A 22,377-nucleotide genomic window follows, 5' to 3' on the forward strand; every position below is an offset into this window, starting at 1 on the left:
GACAAAAAGACACGAGACACAAAGATACACAGACTCTCGGAAATCCTTAGTGAGGAACAGGCACTTAGATACTCGGTGCCAGAGACACGCTCCTCCCCACCCCAAAGTTAACAGACCCATTAGGACATACTGAGGCATACTTGGCCACAAATAAGAAAGACACTGAAATTCAGACACATATAGTAACAGACGTGAAAAGCTATATAGATACAAACATATTTACAAACATATGAAAGGCAGATATTCACCAGCAATAGCAATAAACTAGAGTAACACAGATTACAAAGAGTAAACACCGAGACACACAGAGTACAGCAGGTACTCACAGACTGACTCAAATGTTCAGATTCATATAGAAACACAGGCACAGAACACCTCCAGTCATCACGGGCCCACAAAGGGATTCCTGCCAAGACAAACCCACTGTGCTTTGCACGCATCGAGGGCCCCGTTCCTGGGTGGATCCGGCAGCACATGGAGAAACCGTTGGCAGCGCCCGGACGCCCCCCGGTGGCGCCTCCTGAGAACCGAGGACAGTTCAATCCGGGCCACAAACTTTTTTAGAACAAATCCTTGTGGGAAGCTGGGAGGAGAGAGGAAGTCGGACGTGGGCGAGGGGCGGGGTGTCTGGACTGGAACCTCCGGGCCCACGTGAGTGTCTGCCCCGTTTCTGAGTGGGTGCTGTGTGTCGAGGCTGCCGTGTCAGCTTGTAGCGTAACTGTCCTTTGTCTTTATCATTTGATGCCGCCTGCCTGTGCGGACCTTAGTGGCCACATCGGCGCTGCAGTTTGGTGTATTATCCCCTTAACTGATGCATCTGACCTGACTCACGGCCATTTGTTTGTGTTGCGTGTTTTTGTCTAAGTAGAGGCGGTGTGTGTTTTTTGTGGGCTTACGGTATGGCCCAGCGGGCAGCGGGCGTTTGCATTGTGTATCCCGATTGTGTCTCTTACAGAAGTTTCGTGGCTTTTGAGTTAGAGGCGACAGGTGGTACAGCGGTAGACATTGCGAAACTCTGTGGCGTTTGCATTTGTGGCGTTAGGCTGAACTACGAACCTGTGTGTTTGAACTTGTCAGTACAGACGCCAAACAGCCAGAACTCTGAACAGCGGTTTATTTAGAGGATTTGGGGTAGAGACCCGCGAACTTCTGGAGGTCGTCCCGGAAGGGAAGGCTCTATGGTCACGTGCAGAGCGCCCAGTCCACGTAAGATACGAACCATAGAGAAAGACGGCGGCGAAGCTATGATCGTGGGAAGAGGCGCCCCTTTGAGATGAACTATCAAAGGGAAGAGGGTGCGGTTTCCTTTACAACTTTTCTCCCGTTGTCAGCTTAGCCTCTATCTTCAAACCTTCGGTACTCTCTGAAATCAAAAGGTTCCTTTCCATAAAGGTAACTGAGTTTCTTCCAGATTAAGGATAATTTATCTACTTTATATCGTCGCCCTCCCTTTACAGCGACGTTTCTGAGGCCGTCCGCTGAAGAACCGCCAATCTGGTTAGCTTTTCCTAAAGCGATTCAACTGTACTAGCTTTAGTGAGATAAAACAATAATTGCGATTGGTGGGCAGATTGTTTTGAAACCGCCCTAACGGCAGGGGGCGGGTCCTTCGGGAATTCATCTTTCCGGTTTCTTAAAGAAGACAGTGAAAGGAGGTGGGGGAGTTGGTCGGCCGACCCTCCATTTGATTGGTTCTAGTGGTTTTACCCGCTTGGACTCCTCTAGGGGCGGGAGATCTAGACCAATCAGGGTATGTGTTACAGGAGACCCCAGTTTGATGAAAGGACCGCGCAGGAAAGGCCGAGAGTGTTTGGGAGGGGGGCGGGACGGGGTTCATTCTGAAATCCCATCGCTGATTGGGCCAAGTCTTTACTCCTTTTTCTTCATTTGACCCTACGGGAGCGGGCGCGCGGGCGCTACCCAATCACCACGTGCTCCGCCTCCCGACTTTTCCCGCCCTCCGCCCCGGCGGCGGCAGCGACGTAGGCCAACGCTTCCTCCCTGGCTGCTCCTGAGCCCTTTCATTTCTGTTCTTTTGAAAGCTGCGCTCTGATTGGCTGACTCTCCAGGCCCGCGCCCGTTGCCTCCACGCGGTGGCCAATTGGCACCCGTGTTGCATCGTATGGGACCACGGAGGAGGGGGAGGCGGCGGCGGCGGCCATTTTGAGCCGCCGCCGCCATTGGAGCGGGCCCCCCCCCTTTCCCCCTTCGCCTCCTGACAGGAAAGGTTTAAGGGGGACAGAGCCCTGGGAGGCCGGGCCGGGCTCGGGGGCCGCCCCGGGGGCCCGGGCCATGGATGTGCGCCGTCTGAAGGTGAACGAACTTCGCGAGGAGCTGCAGCGCCGCGGCCTGGACACTCGCGGCCTCAAGGCCGAGCTTGCTGAGCGGCTGCAGGCGGCGCTGGAGGCCGAGGAGCCCGACGACGAGCGGGAGCTCGAGGCCGACGACGAACCGGGGCGACCCGGGCACAACAACGAGGAGGTCGAGACCGAGGGGGGCTCCGAGCTGGAGGGGACCGCGCAGCCACCGCCGTCCGGGCTGCAGCCGCACCCGGAGCCTGGCGGCTACTCGGGGCCGGACGGACATTGTGAGAGTGCGCGGGGCGGGGGTCGGGGAGCCCGGAGTCCGGGCCGAGGAAGGGCTGTGGGACGCGGAGTCCGGCGCCTAAGGTCGGGGAGATGGCCTGAGGATTGGGGGATCCCGCTACCCGTCGCTGAAAAGGATCTAGGGCCGTGGGCCTCGGGACGACTGGAGGGTGGACCCTGGCATTCGAGGCAGGGGAGATACTGGAGTGGGGGCTCTGGGTTTCGGAGATGAGGACGGTCCGGGGGTGTAGAGGATTCCGGGAGCCTATTGCTCGGAGACCGGAAGCCGTGGCTTCTGGAGCCGAAGAGTCGGAAGAACAAGAGGCTTTCTAATCGGGGGCTGAGGAGGGTCTTGGGAATGACGATTTCAGGGTTTGTAGCTGAGTGGGCTTGAGGTGGGCTTGAGGGCTCTGCTAAACCCAGCGTATAGGCTTGGCTTCGGGAGCAGTGTTTTTAGGGCTGGGAGAGTTTTGAGACTAGAGGATCTTGGAGTTTGGAGCTGGGTGGGGTATGGGGAATTGTTTGGTACTGGGATGGCTTGGTGAGGTGGAAGTGCTGGTGTCTGGCCAGAGGGGGATCTGATGGACTGAGTGCTCTGGTATTTGGCTAGTGAGCATTTAGGGAATGTGGGAGACTGCCATGTTTTGGACTGTGAGGGACCCACCTCTGAGGATGACCTGGGGGACTCTCAGATCCAGGGCTGGAAGGCCAACGTTGAGGCAGGGCCAACTTGGGCATTTGATGCTGGGAAATCTGGGGACCTTCTGGTTGACTTCCAGAGGAGGTTTAGGGAACCCTAGTCACTGGAGGCAGGCAGGGGAGGGAAGGATGCTTCACTGGGTAGGGAACCTAGAAGTCTTGAGCTGGGTGGGTTCTGAGGGCTGCTGCTGAATGGTCTTGGACTAACAGTGTGGAGTGTTTGAAGAACAGAGGTAGCTGGGGGTGGGGTGGGGCAGGTAGCAAATTGGTGGAGTTTGAGGTTGTGGAGTATCTGGGGGACAGAGGATCTTGTGTCCAGTACAGGAATGTATATGTGGTCTAGCAAATATGGGAGAGGGGAGAGTATAGAATGGAAAGAGAAAGAAAACCTGTTGACTTGGCTAGGAGCCTCAGGATGGAGTGAGGGGAGTTTCTGAGGCTGAGTGTCTCCTCCTCGAGAAGGCTCCTTGGTCCCCAGAAACAGTTACTTGTGTGCCCAGGGATTGGGGGTCTCAGGGTGTAGTAGGGAACTGCAGCAAGAGCCAGAGGGTATGACTAACAATAAGAGGATATAGTGTAGATCTATGATTGTCTGGAGAGAGAAGACCCTGGTATGGAAAGGAGGAAATCTGGAGTTAGTAAAGCATGGTTTTCTAGCCAGACTGGGGATTGGAGATTGGAGAAGTTTGGGAGTAAGTAGAAAAGACTCCGGCATCCAGCGTTTGTGGTATTTCTCTGAAAAGAGGGTGCTATGGGGTTAAGAGAACGAGGAGAGCAAGGGGGTGAGAGAGGAGACAAGAAATTGAGTTGGCATTGGGTGCTTACTGACTCATTCATGAGAGGTGGGATGTCCTGGAGTATAGATTTGCAGTGGGGACAGCCTAGAAGGATTGTCCAGGGCCCATGTGCCCGTGCTGGGAAGAAAACTTCCCCTTGCAGAGACCTGTGAAGGGAGGAGCAGTGGCCCAGTGTGCAGGTGTGGCAGGAATGCCTGGGAGGAAGGCCCAGTGACCAGAGGTGCCTCAGAAGAGGGCATGTTAGATGGATTTTGTTTTAAAGATGGCTTTATGACTTGGGCAAGTCAGTTTACCTCCAAGTGGTTTCCTTGTGTGCACAACAGGGATAATAATAGTGCCCCCCAGCATTGTTATGAATGAGGTCACATGTGTAGGGAGCTTAGCACTGGGCCTGCCTATAATTAGGAGGCACATGTTTTAGAGTGGAGAAGGACCCCAGGATCATGGCTTGTCCGGGTGAGGCTTCCTCTGTGGGCACAAGGGAAATTCTTGAGAAGAGAGATGTGAATATGTGTGGAAAGAAGAGCACTGTGCTTGGAGCCTAGAAGAAACCGAATGGTTTGAAAAGCCCTTCTTGTGTTCCAATTAAGGATTTCTTCCTTTTTCCCTTTACCCCTGCAACAAACTCCTTTGAGCCCCCTTCATGCCCCGCTGCAACCCTTCCTTCGAGCTCTGATAAACAGGGCTTTAGCAAACCACGTGATCTGTTACTTTCCTCCCTTTGGGCTGCACCTGGTTTATGCCCAGATGTATTTGTCCTCTGAGAAAGGATCCAGTCAGTTAGCAAGTGGCAGAAGAGTCTCTCCTTCCCTGTGGTTCTGCCAGTCCTGGCACAGCCACTAGTAGGGCCCTAGAGGCACCTAGCAGAGCTTGCCCCTCGGGTGGAAAGCCTACTTGCTGCTCATCCTGGGTTTCCAGACTTCTCTCTGGCTTTGGCTGCAAGGGTCTTGAGTTTGCTACTCTTGTTTTAGTCTCACCTCTGAGCTTTCACATGTTATTCCAACCCCAGAAATGTTTTCTCTGTTGTCATCACTGAGCTCTCACCGATGTATCCTTGAATCAAGGCTTCTCTGTTACTTTCTGGGCCCTGTCTTAATTTCTTCGTAGACCTGAACACAATTAGAATTTGCTCTTTGTGTATAAGTACTTGTTTAATGTATGTCCGTTTCACTAACCTGAAGGCTTCAGTAGGGCAAGCTTATTCTTATCTGTACCCTAGGGTCTGGTGTGTAGTATGCGCTCTGTAGATAGTTAATATTATTCTTATAAGAATAAGCTTCTATTCTTAGTCTTATTCCATAAGATATCTTCTTAGGACCCTTCCCACCTAGCTCCAGATATTTCAGGACATACTCCCTAATGAGTCTAAAGGCCACTGTTAGGACTTCTGTTTTCTTAACAGTTCTTTCCTTCTCCCTCCCCCCACCCCCCATTTACCCTTCAACTGGGTTGGATACCCTTTATCTTTTTTTTTTTTTTTTTTAAGATTTTATTTATTTACTTGACAGAGAGAAAACACAAGCAGGGGGAGCAGCAGGCAGAGGGCGAAGCAAAGCAGGCTCCCTGCTGAGCAAGGAGCCCAATGTGGGACTGATCCCAGGGCCCTAGGATCATGACCTGAGTCAAAGGCAAACACTTAGCCGACTGAGCCACACAGGCATCCCTGGATACCCTTTATCTTTGCAGCTATTGTGGGATGGAAGAAATTCGTTAAGAGGGTTGGTTGTCCAAATGGGAGTGAATTGGGCCAGGCAGAGGACTGATTTGTTCTCTGAGCAGTTTTTAAGGTTGTGCCCTAAAGCCAACTCCCTACGCATTACGCTGTGTCCTCTGAGGACGGCCAGACTGGTGGATTTTAAACTGCTGCATGGAGTCCCAGGTTTCTGTAGAGTTACCCCAGCCCTGGAGTGGGGACTTCCAGGGTAAGGTCAAGCTGGATACCTTCTCTGACCCTCCCACCTCCTCACTTTAACCAGAGCAGTTGTACTTCAGTTGGTTTTCTTTGTGGGATTCTGTACAACCCAGTCACAGACACAGCACCAACCACTTGAGGTACAAGAGGGCATGTCCTCAGGCAGCTGGGGCCACTGACTGCCCAGATAGGTTTCCATCTGAAGGTGTTGTCACACCTTTCAGCCTTTGGCAGACTGTTCCCAGTGGGGGTGACATTGTGGAACACCAAAAAACCACCTCCGGTCCCAAGAAGCACCCTTCTAACTGGCCATTTTTTGTTTTAAGATGTCATGGACAATATTACCAGGCAAAACCAATTCTATGAGAGCCAGGTCATCAAGCAAGAGAACGAGTCTGGCTACGAGAGGAGACCGCTGGAAATGGAGCAGCAGCAGGCCTATCGCCCAGGTGGGAAAGTGCACGTTATACATCTCTTTTGAAGGAAATAGACTCTACGTGGCCCGTACCCTCTGACTTAAGCCTGTCTTCCTCTTGGGCAGTCCATTTGGGCTCTGTCACTCTGGCAAGGTTCTTCTGAAGGCGAGAACTTAATCCCGCTCCCAGGTGTTGAGAGAGGGAAGTCTTCGTGGTGTCTGTTTTCAGATGTTAGTATCAAAACCCCGGAGAGTTTAGACTCAGAGGCCAGTACTTGAGTCTTATTTAAAATCTCAGAACGTAGAATCCAGCAAGGACCTTCTAAATCTAGTCCAGTTGTTCCCATGTTCTGAAGAATATTGTTCCAGAAGGTATCATTAGGGACTTCCCAGGAAAGCGTTCCTTAGCCAAATGTATCTGAAAAATGCAGCACGTGCTATCCCACCCGTGGGAGAATCACTGTACTCAGAGCATTGAAAGCCCTGAGAAGTCCTGGACTGAAAAAAACCCTGTGTTACATTGTTTAAACCCAGAGTTTCCTAAATATGTCTTTGTAGAACAAAGTTCCCTGTATTGTCAGTTTGGGAACGACAGATGTAACTCAGCTCTCAACTCCCGTTTTGCAGACTGGGAGGTGGCTTGTCTGATGGCAGAGCTGGGGTTAGAACCTGGGAAACTGTGCCTGGGCCACTGCTATTGGTTAATGAGGAGCATTCCCGGCCATTTGTGTCCTACTGTTTGGAAAGCAAGGTCCCACCATTGAGTAATGACAGAGCCAGGACTGCCTCCCAGTCTTGTGTTCCTTTCACTGCGTTGTGGCCCCGGTGCCTTTTCTTAGTGAATCTAGTAGATTGTATCTAATTCCATTCTTGGTTCATCCACAAAGTGAAATCCCTAGACATCTTGTGGGTGGCTCAGGATTTTCATTTTAATATAGGTTAAACTGCAGATTTGTGTCAGGCTCTGTGAGACTTGTGGGATCATTTGGCCCAAGGAGAGTGTTTTCTGTGCTGTTACCAACAGACACTTATCAGGGTGTCCCGTGAGCCCAGCTCTGTGCTGGGACCATGGAGGCTCTCTTCAGATGGGTGAGCGCAGTCCCTGCCCTGGAGGCCCAGGAGCCCCCTCTGTACGTGCCAGAGCTAGGGAGCGACCCGAGGTGGTCTTGGGTTGGGTGCTGAAAGGCGGAGATGGGGGTGATCTACAGCATAAGGCATAGACGCTGGCTCCAGTTTGCTCTCGGTTAGGTTCTTAGATTCTTGGTTCTATTCTTGAAGACTGCCGGGGACTGGGCCTTTCCCGTGGTTTACAGCATGTTATCCCATCCTGACTTTGTATTTGCGGTGTGACTTAATAAGGCCATCACACCTATAGGCTGGGTTAAGTGCAGCCCCTCCCCCTGCCCGGGGTGATTCTGGCTTTGTGGAAGAGTGATGGAAGCCAGTGGAGTTAGCTGTGGGACCACAGTGTCCTGTTGAATTGACCCCCCCCCCCCCTTGCCAGACTAAAGAAGCTTTGTAAGAACTGAGGTGGAGAGATTCTCTGGGAGGAGAAATTGGGAGAATGTTGAATCATGGGATCTCAGTTTAAAGGGATCTGAGAAATTTTCTAGGGCTCTCTCCCACTTGGTGCAAAGTAGCCAGAGGCAGCCATTCTGCCTTTGGGTGGCCTTTAAGAGAGCTTGCCTTTATTCAGTGCTGAAATTCCCCTCTCCCTCCCCCTGAGGCCTGAGAGTTATCTGACTGACATCTGTCACCTCATCAACTGCCAGTGCTGCTGTGCCTGGCTGGCCATCTCCGGCCTCCCTTTACCCTGGCCCTGTTCTCTAGTACAGCCTTCTAGGCTCCCTTGGCAGGCTTCCGTTGAACCCAGCAAGCCGCCTGTGCCCAGCCCATCATCACTGTAGTCAGGGTCCTGCGAACCTCTCCTGAAATAAAGGGGACCAGGAAAGCGATAGCTAGGGAGTTTCCAAGTGTCCTGACCGCCTGGATTTGTCCTAACAGTAGAAGTGAAGACAGAGATGAAGCAAGAAGCACCTGCCAGCTTCCTCCCGCCCGAAGCATCTCAACTCAAGCCAGACAGACAGCAATTCCAGAGTCGCAAGAGGCCTTATGAAGAAAACCGGGGACGGGGGTACTTCGAGCACCGAGAGGATAGGAGGTGGGTGTGTGAGGTGATAGTCACCCCTTTCCCAGTAGGTTTCTGTGTCCGTAGCCTGGTGCCTGTTGGGACCTTTGTAGTAACCAAGGGGGCAGAGCTCTCCCTGCCCTTACACACTTGCTCAGCCCTCCCTGCACTCACTGCCAGATTCAGCTTTGCTAAACTTTTGCTCCTTCCCTCACCTCCTCCCTTCTCATTACCTGCAGGATAAAGTCCAAACACTTTGCCTTTCACATGTGAAGTGCCATCCTGCCTTTTCAGTCCTTTGCCTCACTGCTCTGTTGTCCTGAGTGGTGTCCTTTTCTTCATGGCTGCTTAATATCCCTTGATGGAAAGGTTTATTTCCTGACCCTTCTCCCAAACGCACCCTTCCATCTGTCTACTCGTTTATTCATTGTCACACTCATGCTACTTTCACTAGGTGCCTGCCGTTGGGCTGGACACTGGGGACATGGATGATTTGGACAGTGGGTTTTGCCTTTTTTTGGTCCCAATGTAGGGCCTGAGACAGACATATAAGTAAGCCACAGCCTAGTGGGGCCAGTAGTCAGGGTGCGTGTGAGTGTCAGGAGATTAGTGGAGGGCGTGGCCTCTCTACCCTGGTCATTTTCCTTTCCTGATAAGCCCTCCCCATCCATCTGCCCAGCCCCAATCCTGCCCTCCCTTCCTTCAGCTTCTACGTGAAGTTTCACAGAACTAGGAATGACCATTCCTTCTCTACCCGTCTAGACTAGTTGTCTGACACATTTTATTTCCTACTTGGTGGAGTCTATCCTCTCACTGGCTTATGACTCTCTGAGACAGGGCCTGGGTCTCTTGGCTGTGACTGAAGCTAGGATGTGGAACTGCCTCTCATGAGTTTTTCCCAGTGCCTCCTGCAGACCAGATCTGGGCTTAAGCTGCCTGCCTGTGGAGAGTGGAGGAGGAGTACTTGCTCTGATTGGATGCTGGCAGGGAAAGCTTTCTAGGATGGACTTACTGTGTGATGCACTCCTTCGTACAGGGCTCTGTGCTGGCCCTAGATTGGCAGTGCCGGCAGGGCGCTCACGAGAGCGAAGCCTCCAAGGTGGGCCTTGGGTACTTGATCTGGGCACATGGTGGGCAAGGGTCCAGTGTTCCAGGCAGGACCTTGGGCATTGGACCCCATCCTTCTGCGTCTCTCCTTTATTCCAATAAGTTGGAAATGAGCAGTATTTTAACGTTAGTCCCATTTTGGTGTTTTGGTAGGAGATGAGTCTCATTCATAATTTAGGACACTTTACAGAAAGAGACTGAAAAAAATGGGTCATTTCAAACACTTGCAGATGTAGAGTCTTAGGAAGATGTGGAGAGATTGTGATGACTGGGTTTGATATTCCCCTTCCTGGCCCAGGCCCCTGTGGACTACTGTATCCTCCCATCAGTAACAGAGGCCAGTATGGAGGCAGCTCTCAACACGTACAGGGCATGGCTCAGAATCTTGGGGTGTGAGAGGAGAGTCGTCCATGAACAAGCTAGCTAAATGATTCTGCTGGCCCTCTTGAGCAGAGGGTGCTCTCTCTAGTCCCCAGCCCCACTTTAGGAGTTAACAGTCATTGTGCTCGTGGCAAGGGTATAGGGTGGCTGAGTGCTTTTGTTAACCTCTGTGGGAAGAAACCGAAATCCAGGGAGCAATCTGGAGGCCACTTGTAAATTCCAACAGAACCTTCATTTCCCTCCTTCTGTGCTCATCCAACCATTCTCATGGGACTTAACTCCTTTTCCTGACAGGGGCCGCTCTCCTCAACCTCCCGCTGAAGAGGATGAAGATGACTTTGACGACACTCTTGTTGCCATCGACACATGTGAGTCCTTGGGGTGCCTGATTCTGTTTTGCAGTCAGTATTGGGAAACTGGGATGTGAGAAACCAGGCTTTGGAGCGAGGGTGCTGGTTCAGAGGCCATAGGTCTCCCATCTCTGCTTGGGATCCTGGGCAGGTCATTCTGCTTCTCTCACCTTCTCTTCAGGGAGATACAATCCTGCCCTGATACCTCAGAGAACTTTCAGTAACACTCCTCAGAATGGGTACGAGGGCAGTTTGGAAAACCCCCGAACACCCAGGGGGTTGTCATCTAATCAAGTAGGGAATCTGAGTGCGGCTGGGGAAACTTAACTCTTTGACGACCAGTCCCCCGGTTTCCATCTACTGCTCACGTTCCTGGTGAAACTAATGCCACCTTGTCCTCTGAGGCATTAGCCTGGCCCGCCCTGCTCTCCGTCCTCCAGTTTCTTTCCACTGGATAAGTGACTTCCCCTTGACTGTGCATCTGAACCCTAGGGTAGTGGCGATAAAAGCTCCTGCCCCTCCCCAGACAGAATCTCAGTGGTGGAACCTGGGAATCTGACTTTAAATGAAGCCAGATCAGTGTGAGAACACTGTGCTTTTCAACAGAGGAGAAACTTAACAGCAATTCACGTGTTTCTTTACTTAGCTCAAGTTTATAGAGCAGTGGCTACATAACCGAGAGAAAGGTCTCGTATATAGTCCCTTCTGTCACAGGATCTCGAAGCCCGTGTACCCAGAGTAAAGGTATAGGGTGGCAGTGGTCAGTGAAGTGGTGGCCGATCAAATGCCAAATGTACAGACCACAATTCTCAGCCTTTAAAGAAAAGATGGGGTGGTCAGGGAAGACTTTCTTGGAGGCCTGGCTGGCTCCTTGAAGACTGGGAAGAGTCGGAGCTCCAGCAGGAGAGTCCAAGGCCCACAGAGGAGGTGGGAGCCTGCGGTGCACCTGGACGGTGGTGCCTGAGTGACAAGTGCGGGTCCAGCTCAGATGTTTGTGCAGTTGTTGGCAGCAGGAGTCTGGCTCCCGAACTGACAGTTAGCACAGGGAGGTGGTTAAAGTGTATGGCTGTGGGATACGCCTTTTTTTAAATGCGAAGTCCCTTGAACATCATGAGATACGGATCCTTTCCCTATCAAATGTACGTTCACATAAAGTACATTTGTGTACAATTTCTGGGGGTTCCTCTGATCAGCATCCTTGGACCCCAGCCAGGTGGAGAGCCCAGTTCCTATGTGTGGTGGCTGCTTTGATCCTGGATGGGCCAGTTTGCAGTCGTCTGGAGCCTTGCTACTCAACGGGAGAATGGCTAGCCAGTGTGGCTGGTTTCTCATGAACCTGCCCTCACGATGTGTCTGCTAGTGTACTCCTGGTTAACACTCTTGGAGGACTTACCTTTGCCTGTCCCTCTCTTGGGTCCTTAAAATATCAGCCAACTCCCGGCTTTTTCCTCCACAGATAACTGCGATCTCCACTTCAAGGTGGCCCGAGACCGGAGTAGTGGCTACCCTCTCACAATTGAGGGCTTTGCCTATCTGTGGTCAGGAGCCCGTGCCAGCTACGGAGTCAGAAGGGGCCGTGTGTGCTTCGAGATGAAGGTGAGTGGGAGCAGTTGAGGATTAGGAACAGAAAGCAGGTCCATCCTTTGGCATGAGCCTGTCATCAGCTACTTCGGTCAGAGCCACAGTTGCAAAAGAGATTGATTGAACATAGATCGTGTGTGTCCAAGCAAAAAAAGCATGGTGGACTCTGGAGAATCATGCCATTGCTAAACATCCTGTCAGGAAAGCAAGCCAACCATACATTGCCTCATCAAGCTGATTTTTCCTTTGGTGGGTTTTTTTTTATCCTTCAGTGGGATTTGACCCAGGTATTACACAGCCAACGTCATTAGGGATAACATGTTTGTAGAACTGGGAAAAGAAGTTGTTTGGGGGGCGCCTGGGTGGCACAGCGGTTAAAGCGTCTGCCTTCGGCTCAGGGCGTGATCCCGGTGTTCTGGGATCGAGCCCCACATCAGGCTCCTCCACTATGGGCCTGCTTCTTCCTCTCCCACTCCTCCTGCTTGTGTTCCCTCTCTCGCTGGCTGTCTCTATCTCTGTCAAATAAATAAATAAACTCTTTAAAAAAAAAAAAAAAGAAGTTGTTTGGAAGAAAAATGAGCTAGGAAGAATGGAAGTGGACCCTGCTAGTTAAAGAGAGGCCAGAAGGAGAGTCCGTGTCAGGTTATGTTTAGGAAGACAACACATTCTCGTATTCAATGAAAATTCAGATGGCACAGAAGAGTGTAGGGTAAAAAAAGCAGAAGTTAGACTTAAACCCTCCCAGTCCCCGTTCTACTCTCCAGACATAACACATGTTAACAATTTCTTGCATGTCCCTTGTAGATCCAAACTTATTTATTACCGCTAGTATTTACAGAACCGTTTACACGCACTAGATACAGTACCAGGCTCTTTACGTGGACATTTCCGTTAATCCCCATCTTGAAATAGGCACTGTTCTCCCCATTTTTTAGAGGAGCAACCTGACCAAGAGTTGGTTTTTGTTTTTTTGTGTTTTTTTTTTTGACAGCGAGAGAGGGAACACAAGCAAGGGGAGTGGGAGAGAGAGAAGCAGGCTCTCTGCTGAGCAGGGAGCCCGATGCGGGGCTCAATCCCAGGACCCTGGTATCATGACCTGAGCCAAAGGCAGATGCTGAATGACTGAGCCATCCGGGCGCCCCATGGGGTTATCATTTTTTGATTGACTAAGTCTGTTGGTTGTGAGCTGCACATTGTTCTGTGTGCCACTCAGAAACTCTCTCAATTAAATTGCCAGGGTGCTTTCTTACCACATCAGTTGATTTGGACACATCAAAATGTGGGAAATGTGCATCCAAAAGTCAACAAAATAGGTTAACTTTACAGAAGCACCAACTAATACAGATAGGTGTGGTTGCTAGGCAGTCCAACCTGTCGGGTAAGTCAGAAGGCGTGGTTCATTCTTTCTGCTTCTTGTACTTAGTACCGTGTCTTGCACAACAAGTTCCGTCCCCGTACCTCAGCCATGCTTCACGCTCTGGCTCCTTCATCTATTCTGTGGCGTGGTTGTGCCGTTATGTGGCAGTGCCTTTTTTTTTTTTTTGTCAGTACCTTACTGATGGTTTGGTGGGGGGAGTTTTTCGTATAAACGGTGTCACATTGAGAGAGAGAGAGAGAGAGTGAGTGTGTGTGTGTGTGTGTGTGTGTGTGTGTGTGTGTGGTGTGGTCACACATACACCTATGGGTGCATTTGCAGAGTAAACTGGAAGTTGAATTGCTGGGTTATAGAGCGTATGCATTTGCAGTTTTGGTAGGGGTTGCTAAATTGCTAATTAGCTAAATTAGCTAAATTGTTAATTGCCCAAAGACATGGTGCCAATTTATCCTTCTACACTAAGTAGGAGAGTCCCCGTTTCTCCTGAAGCATGTTAAAATTAAAAAATAACTATATTTTGAAATGCCTGTTTCTATGGCCCTGTACTTTCCTAAGCCCTTCAGAGGCCCTGGGTTCAGTGCCACAGGCCCTTCCGAGTGGCTTCAACACCTTGTCCCCAGCAACAAGAGCCACTGCTGATTTGTAATGCCTGCATGCTGCCCAAGCCTCCGAGCATCAGTTCTGAGCCCTCTTATTTTTTGTCCCCAGATCAATGAGGAAATCTCCGTGAAGCACCTTCCTTCCACAGAGCCCGACCCGCACGTCGTCCGTATCGGCTGGTCCCTGGACTCCTGCAGCACGCAGCTGGGTAAGGGGAGGGCAGCCTAGCAGGCCAGATACTAGAGCAGCTGCCTCTGTCCCTGGGTTCTCAAGCTTCCTAAGCTTCTCTTCCCAGCGTGGGACTCAGAACACAACTAGCCCAGGGTGGAACACCTCCTGCCTGTCTTCAGGTGTATAAGACTCAACTGGAAGGACCACAATCATCTTAATTTTTCTATGAAAAATTTATTCTCATCTTTTAGGAGAGGGTCCACAGTTCTCTTTAGAAGGCTGATCCCTTTCTTTAAAAAGATCAGTTGTCTTCTGTCCTCAAATCATGCTGAAATAAGTTCCTTCAGCCCGTTCAGTTCGGCCTGGAGTTCTCTGTCCAGAGCCAAACCCAGAGTAAAGGGGGGAGCAGGGAGCAGGGGGCTGGTTGGCAGAGAGAGGCAGGGGCTGCCCATTGAAAGTTTTGAATGTTCAACAGGCCTCAGGTGACATCCTGGCCCCAAGTGACTGATTGCAATGACCATTGCTGAGACCTTTTGCTTTGGTCATACAAACATTCTGATGATGAAAAAGTGTACTCTTTGTAACAGTTCAGGCCATATGGAGAGGGGGGAATGAACATCCTCCCAAACTTGTGAGATAACCCATGTTAACATTTTTATCTACGGTCTTCTGGACAGTTCTTTTGTCTCTGTATATCTCAAACTGGGTCACACTATGCGTACTATCTTGTAGCCGGTTTCTTTTTCCTACTTAATAGATGCTAGGCATATTTTTATAAATAAGGAGAGCTGTTTGATCACTGCACAATTTTCCATTTTATAGTAATGTCACTTACTTGTGTTTTGTGGATCATGTAAGTTGATTGCAATTTTTTACAGTTAAACTTGTGAGCTATCATTGTGTGTAGTGATCTGACCACTTAAGACTGACCCTTAAAGTCTTGACCCTAGGTCAAGAGTGTACAGTTGCATTTGGATAGATATTCACACTTCTTATTTCAGATGCCTGTGTCCTCTTCATTTCTCTCTGTCTCAGTTTTTGGGTGTAAGTGGTGGGTAGTTGATACAGGTAAAGATTAAAAGCCCAGAGCGGTCAGATGTCCGGGGCCAGCAGCTGGTATGTAGAAGCACTGGGCCTGGAATTCGTGCCTGTCAGCGCCTGCTTTTCTGGCAGGATATTCCTTGGGTTCCTGGCCAAGGATCTCCATACACCCTAGGTGTCAGGCAGGGCCTCAGGATCTCACTCCTCCCATTGCTTCAGCCCCCAGTTCTGTAGCCTGAGCAAATCCAGTGCCTTCCCTAGCATGTAAACTTCAAGGTCTCCAGGAGCAGAACCCAGATTTCTGCCCAGAACCCACTGGCACCAAAAATGGATGTCATTAGTAGACTTGACTGAATGTTGAGTGTTATGAGGAAGGTTGCGCCTCCGTGTGCAGCCCGCCTTAGTCCTAGTTCCTCTCTCCCATCCTCCCTCTCTTTCCAGATTCTCCCTCTGTTTAGTGCAGCGGTTCAGGTCAGCTCCCACTCCCAGACTTCACACCTAAACCCACCAAGCCCCCCAGAGTTCTGCATAACAAGGAACTTCCTTTCAGCAGGACATTCCTCACGTTCCCCCCCACCCTAAAGCATCTGATTAGTAAAATGGGTAAAGAAACTAATTTTTTTTTTCTTTAAAAGTGTATGGCAGCCGTAAAGGCTGTTGGGACCATGGCAAGTTTAACTGGCCTTTGCCTGCTTCTTCCATCAGGCGAAGAGCCTTTCTCCTACGGCTACGGAGGCACTGGGAAGAAGTCCACCAACAGCCGGTTTGAGAACTATGGAGACAAGTTTGCAGAGAATGACGTGATTGGCTGCTTTGCGGTGAGTGCCAGCAGCCTGTGGGAGTTGGCAGAGCCAAACGTTGGTCCTGTCAGCTGGACCTGCAGGCTTCCTAGAATACCTCTGTCCTTCATCTGCCCTGTGTCCAGCAGCTCTTGCCATAGCTCTTTGTCTCTCTTTACCGGACGGGAATGTTGGCTCTCATTTGGGGCAAGATTCTGCCATTCTACCCTCTTTCGTCTTTTGTGCAAAGCTGTCAGACGGCACCTTGGAGAGGTTTGAGGATGTCAGGTGTGCACAGCCTTCCTCCAGTCCTAGATACCAGAGGGACATTTTCCAAACACACCCAGGAATTTCTTTTCTCTTTGCTATGGAGTAGCCTGTCTGCTCTCGAAGGCAGTGCTGTTGGCTCTTGCCCCACTGTGGTATCCTCTCATCCCAAAACCTCTCCCTTCCTTCACATTGCGCTACTTGAGCCAGGCTTCCTGCAGTGCACTGTCTTCTGGAAGGGCAGGGGTGGATGCAAAGCAGAACAAGATAGAGGGTGGCTGCCCTGCAGTCCAACTTGAGTCCCTAAGAACAGGGACTGACACTTGATGGTGCTGTACACGATGGCTGCGGCTCCGGGCCAGACTCCCTGGACCCAGGTCCTGCTTGTCTGCTCACAGCCCTGGGCAGCCCCCCTGCCCGTATTTCAGCGTGCTCTCAGGGAGAGTCTGCCCCTACGTCAGAGTTGGGTGTAGGGCCATTAGGCCAGTCCATTAGAACAACGCCTGGAGCATAGCAAGTGCTCAGTAAACACTACTTTTAGGAGCTCTAGATGTAGTAAAGCGTGTCAGGAGACCTCAGGCGGGGTGGCTACCCAGGTGCTTCCTCTTGGTCTTGTTCTCCTCCCTCCCTCTTATTTGTACCCATGTACTCTTTTTTTTTCCCCTTCACTCTCATTTGAAGATGATTTCAAAACTCAAAAGCCCTAAGAAATCTCAGTCTTGCCCAGATTCTAACATTTGCCAGTCTGCTTTTACCATGTCTCAAACATTGAGGTAGCTGTGTCTGATTTGTATCTGGGCCACTGGAGAGTAGGCTGCCTACATCATGTCTTTAGGTTTTAGTCCTTCAGCCTGCATTTCCTAAGAATAAAGCTGCTGTCTTAACCACGGTACAGTTATTGAATTTAACTTGGCTATAATGCTATTATCTCCTCCACAGTCCACATTTAAATTTTGTCAGTTGTCCCAACAGTATCCTTTAGAGCAGTTTTGTTTCTGGTCCAGGATCATGGATTGCATTCACTTGTCAGGGCTCTTTAGTTTGAAAGTTTCCCAGTCTTCTTTTGTCTTTCATGACCTCATTATCTTTTTAATAAAAGAAACATGTTTTTTTAACCAAAAATTCACATTTATGCTCTACAAACTGCTCTAAACCTTGCATTTTTTTTCCCATTTAAGTCAGTCTTGGCTGTCTTTCCTTCTTCATGCAGATAATACAGATCTAGCTCAGTTAAGAACATTTTTGAATGGTTAATGAATATATCTGGTTTCCAAAGATATCAAGAGAGGGGCGCCTGGGTGGCTCAGTTGGTTAAGCAGCTGCCTTTGGCTCAGGTCATGATCCCGGGGTCCTGGGATCGAGCCCCATGTCGGGTTCTCTGCTCAGTGGGAGCCTGCTTCTCCCTCTCCCCTGGTTTGTACTCTCTCTCTCTCTGTCACATAAATAAATAAAATCTTTAAAAAAAAACAAAACAAAGATATCAAGAGAGATAGTCAGAACGTGCACACTGCGAAGTCTCCTGCAGACCTTCCCCTCCGCTCATTGTTCACATATGCCCTCCCCACACAAGAGTCACCGGTCCTCGGGATTCCTTTATCCAAATCCAAGAAAGATGATTGTCATTTTTCTTCTTTTACACAAGAGGTAGCACAGCATACATGTTATTTCACATTGGTTTTTGCTTAATTATTTACCTTAGAGATTTTTTTCTGTCACTACCTAGAAGACTGTTCTTTCATGTAGTCTGCAGGGCTTGTGTGCACCTACCATATTCATATATTCAGTTCTCTGTTAGTGGACATTTGGTTAGTTCCTCTTCTTTTTATTTGGTGGCTACCTCGTATTCTGATGCAGGCATCAGTTTACCCTGTGTTAATTTAGCCGGTCTCCTGTTGATGGCCCGGGGAGCTGTCTGCTGGGGTGGTCGATGCTGCAGTGACAGTGTGTCCTTTTCCTGCATACCACAGTATCTTGGGGATCTTTCTGCGTTTCCACACTTGGATCTCCCCTTGCTGTAGTGTCCCCATTGGAGCACAGTTGGCAGTGCTGGGCTAAGTGATTGGCACGTCCATCTTTGCATTCTTGTGGGAATCTACCTGTAGTGTTTATTCCTGAAAGTGTACTTTCTGGATCAGAGGTGTATTTTTAAATTTCGATAGCTGCCACCAAGACCGCGCTCCAGAGAGGCTGCGGCAGTCGAACATGTCCTCAGTGTATGGCAGCATCCCCCAGACTCTGTCCCATCTGCGTGTGAGGCTCTGTGAGCGTGCGCCCATGTGGAACTATAGGCCTTGACTCCTGCTGCAACTAGATCATTCAGCCAGGAACCCCTCTACTTCCGTTTTTAAGATTCCATGTGCAGTTTCCTTTTTTCAAAGGGTGTTGTAACTTTTTAAAAGGCTTGGCGTGACAGGTTGAGGAGGTGTGAAAACCAGTGACCTGAGGGAAGCCAGGGGGAGTCCGTTTATGTTAGATCTCGAGTTCTCAACTGTCAAAAAACAGAGGACACAATGGCTGCCAGGCAACAAGAATAGTAGAACCCATTTCAGCAGACCGTAAGGAGTTTTGTGCTTGGAGACAGGACGACCGAGGAGGTGTGAGACATGAGGCTGTAAAACCGGCAAGCTCTGAGTAACACCGGGCCTGATGACTTTGAGGTTTGAGGCCCTGGACCAGCACCAGGGTGTTTTAGCAGGAGTGACAGGACTACACTTTCCTCTTGGACAGATGGCCCCATGGGTGGTGGATTTGTTAGTTGAGCGTGCTGGTTTCTGTACAATATGGTAAGTTCCCTGAGTGAAGCTGGTGGCCAAAAGGAAGGGTGACCCCCAGCATGCTCGTCTCCACGTGAAAGCAGAGGTGACCTGGGCCACTCTTGCTCAGGTGGGAATATACGGCGGGGGTCCTGCTGTAGAGACTGGGCAGGATTCACTCTGGCAGATGTTTGTGTGTCTGCCCTGCATGATCTTGACCTCTGTGGGCACTTAGAGATGAACTGGTAAGGACCGTATAGAGCTGTGTCCTGTGAGCACTGAGGACGGTGGTGAGGAAACTACTTAAGGGAAAGGGGCTCTTGCCTCTTCTTAAAGGACAAGTTCCAAGGTGGTCTTCCCATTCAAGAGGGAAAGAATACCAGGTCTTGTACTTTGTATCAGGAACCTGACCTTGTGCTTTGCTTCAGTCTGCCATCTGATCCCAAGTTTTGAGTCTCCCTTAAGTGTAAACTTTTACCCTGCACCCAGAGTGATCTTCCTGAATCGGCTTTGACCAGGCCGCCTCCCTGTTCAAACAAGTCAGGGGCTCTGCTCTGTCATCAGCATGGAGTCCAAACTGCCGAGGTGACAGCCCCTCACAATGCTGAGGGCAGGGACCATGTCTCCCCACAGTGCCTGCCATCTTGGACTTATCGGTCCCACTAACCCACTTAGTCCTCTTTGCAACATAAACTCTTGTCATGCCCCCCTCCTTGTTTGATAAGGAAACTAGATGAAACCACAAGGTCCCACAGTTAGCGAATAGTACAGCTGAAGCAGTCTGCCTTCCCAGATGGTCTTAACCACTAAGCTCCAGCTGCTCTGTAAGAACTTGGTGGCTGTCGAATGAACAAATATGCCTGGCTCTCCCGCTGCACCTGAAGTTACTTCTCCCTCATCTTTTATGCTTCAGCCAGGCTGACCCTTTGTTCTCTCACCATCGGATTTATACACAAACAGCACTTCTCTGTAGGGCTCTCTCCTCCCCCCGCAGACTTGGCTCATTTCCATGTATTGTTCAGGACTTGGCTTACCGGTCCCCTCCTCAGAGAATCTTGCTGCTGGGTAGGTACGCTTACCAAATTAGGATAGTGTCCTTGTCTGATTGCCCACCAGGCCCTGAGCTCCGTCAGGCCCGGATCACCAATAGACCTGTGCGCCAGAAAGAGCAGGAGCTGCGGAACATGTGTCGAACAAACAAATGAAAGCATTTGTAGAGCTGGGCATAGCTCGAAAGGCCCTGCTGTGGCTTTCTTTCCCTCTGTTCTCTTCGCAGACTGCCCTTGCTGGGCTTGAGGACAGACAGAATCGCCTTTTCCTTCACGTTTGTCCCAGGCTGGGCACAATACTTGGAGCTTCCTAAAATGACACATGTCATATCCCCCAGCTTTGGGGTTTGGGAGCAAGGAGGGCAGGGCCACACCTCAGCTGTTTCCTGGTGCTGCCTCATGTATCTGCTGGGGGAGGGAGGCACTTAAATATGGGAAGGCAGCTGTATTTCCACTCCCACATCTGCTCCCTCCCAGTTTTGGCTCCTGATGCCCAAAGCTGAGCTTTGACAGTTATCTTCCTTTGGCTTTTTCTCCTAGGACTTTGAATGTGGAAATGATGTGGAACTCTCCTTCACCAAGAATGGGAAGTGGATGGGCATTGCCTTCCGAATCCAGAAGGAAGCCTTGGGGGGTCAAGCCCTCTACCCTCATGTCCTGGTGAAGAATTGTGCGGTGGAGTTCAACTTTGGGCAGCGGGCAGAGCCCTACTGTTCTGTCCTCCCAGGCTTCACTTTTATCCAGCACCTTCCCCTGAGTGAACGGATCCGGGGCACTGTCGGACCAAAGAGCAAGGCAGAGTGTGAGGTGAGTGGGCCTGGAAGACCGAATTGGAGGCCACCTCTACAGAGTCATGTTGTTGCCAAAGCAGAGGGGAGACGCTGCTGCCAGGTGGTTAGAGCAGCACAGCCTCTCGGCCGAGGGAGCAACCTTGAGGCCTTGGAGCCAGGGGCCTCTTCCTCCAGGCGTCCCACGGCTGGGAGAGAGAGGGGAGTGTGGTGGGTGTGGCTTGGGCTGAAGGGGGAGGGGCTGAGGTGAGAGACCTAAATCTTGGAAAGGTTCCGGAAGGAAGTTATCACATGGCTTCTTCCACACTGCTGCTTCGGGGAGGCCAAGACTATCTAAGAACAAAAATGACGATCTTGGGGGGTGATTTGGCTGCAGAAGCTGTACTGGTGAGCTTTGCTCTGAAAACGATGTTTTTTTAGATACATAAATGATTTTATGTTTATTTAAAAAAAACTAAACGTGAAGACCTAGTTTCCCATAATTCTGCTGTCTGCAAATAAGTTCATAGTTTTCGAGTTTATGCTGTCCTTTTTGCTGTGCTGGGTGCCTGTTTTATACACATGCACTTGTAATTGAGATCATAAAGCATTTTGATATCCTCCCTTTTTCACTCAACATTATTTTGTGAGCTTTATCCCACTACATGAAACCCTCTTTTTAGACTCATTTTTAATGGTTTCACAAACAAATTGTTCCCCTCTTGGTAGGCATTTAGGTCGTATCTAGTGTTTGCCAAATTCCAAATGTACTAAATAAATACCATGCTTGACCTCATGTGTATGGTCTGACCCCTTCTCGTGGCTGCTACATGTACCATTCCCAGCGTATAACCCTCTCTGGGCTTTTCCCTGTCAGAAGCCGCTTAATCCTGCCTGGACAGAAATGTAAATATTCACAATAACAGCACTTAATTTTGTGCTTGCCCCATGCGAGGCCCTCTGTTAAAGAGTCTGGCACCCCTCATGTCTTTGAACCCCAGCAGCAATACTGTGAGGACGACACTGTTATTGCTTCTGTTTTCCAGAGGCAGCCACGAGGTTGAATTACTCTTGAGGTCACCAGTGAGTGAGGGTGGTGCCAGGCTGCGATGCCACCCACTGCTACTGCTTCAGGGTCCCTATTTGTCCCTTTCTTGTAGATTCTGATGATGGTGGGCCTGCCCGCTGCCGGTAAGACCACATGGGCCATCAAACATGCAGCTTCCAACCCCTCCAAGAAGTACAACATTCTGGGTACCAATGCCATCATGGATAAAATGCGGGTAAGGTTGGTCCCTGGTCTCTCCATATCCACCCCCACCCCTGAATGCTACCCTGCAGCCAGAACCACCCACCTCTTCACCACCCTCTGCCCGCAGGTGATGGGCCTACGCCGGCAGCGGAACTATGCCGGCCGCTGGGACGTCCTGATCCAGCAGGCCACCCAGTGCCTCAACCGCCTCATCCAGATCGCTGCCCGCAAGAAGCGCAACTATATCCTAGATCAGGTACTACTGGTACCCCGTCATGCCCCAGGAAAGGGAAGGGGCCTGCTGGATGCCTTGTCCCTTTATTTTTTTCCCCATAAAACTCTGGGACTACAGCGCCGATCAGAGAGTC

The 22,377-nt window shown here is 50.4% G+C and overlaps 1 protein-coding gene across 4 annotated transcripts in view; it reads left to right on the forward strand.

The window, feature by feature from the left end:
- Window positions 1-2,240: 2,240 nt before the first annotated feature.
- The window catches only part of HNRNPUL1 (heterogeneous nuclear ribonucleoprotein U like 1), a 34,703-nt gene continuing 14,566 nt past the window's right edge, over window positions 2,241-22,377 (forward strand). Inside the window, exons 1-10 of one of the 4 annotated variants that reach the window (XM_040634013.1) lie at window positions 2,241-2,587; window positions 6,320-6,442; window positions 8,413-8,569; window positions 10,319-10,392; window positions 11,831-11,970; window positions 14,039-14,138; window positions 15,848-15,960; window positions 20,531-20,797; window positions 21,918-22,040; window positions 22,137-22,265. In XM_040634013.1, coding sequence (XP_040489947.1) covers window positions 2,293-2,587; window positions 6,320-6,442; window positions 8,413-8,569; window positions 10,319-10,392; window positions 11,831-11,970; window positions 14,039-14,138; window positions 15,848-15,960; window positions 20,531-20,797; window positions 21,918-22,040; window positions 22,137-22,265 — 1,521 coding nt within the window. In that variant the 5' untranslated portion in view covers window positions 2,241-2,292. The remainder of the gene's footprint in view (window positions 2,588-6,319; window positions 6,443-8,412; window positions 8,570-10,318; window positions 10,393-11,830; window positions 11,971-14,038; window positions 14,139-15,847; window positions 15,961-20,530; window positions 20,798-21,917; window positions 22,041-22,136; window positions 22,266-22,377) is intronic. The other 3 variants (XM_008706647.2, XM_040634014.1, XM_040634015.1) reach the window with 3 other exon arrangements.

Source organism: Ursus maritimus, unplaced genomic scaffold, assembly GCF_017311325.1.
Source record: "Ursus maritimus isolate PB19 unplaced genomic scaffold, ASM1731132v1 scaffold_19, whole genome shotgun sequence".
NCBI classification, from domain to species: domain Eukaryota; kingdom Metazoa; phylum Chordata; class Mammalia; order Carnivora; family Ursidae; genus Ursus; species Ursus maritimus.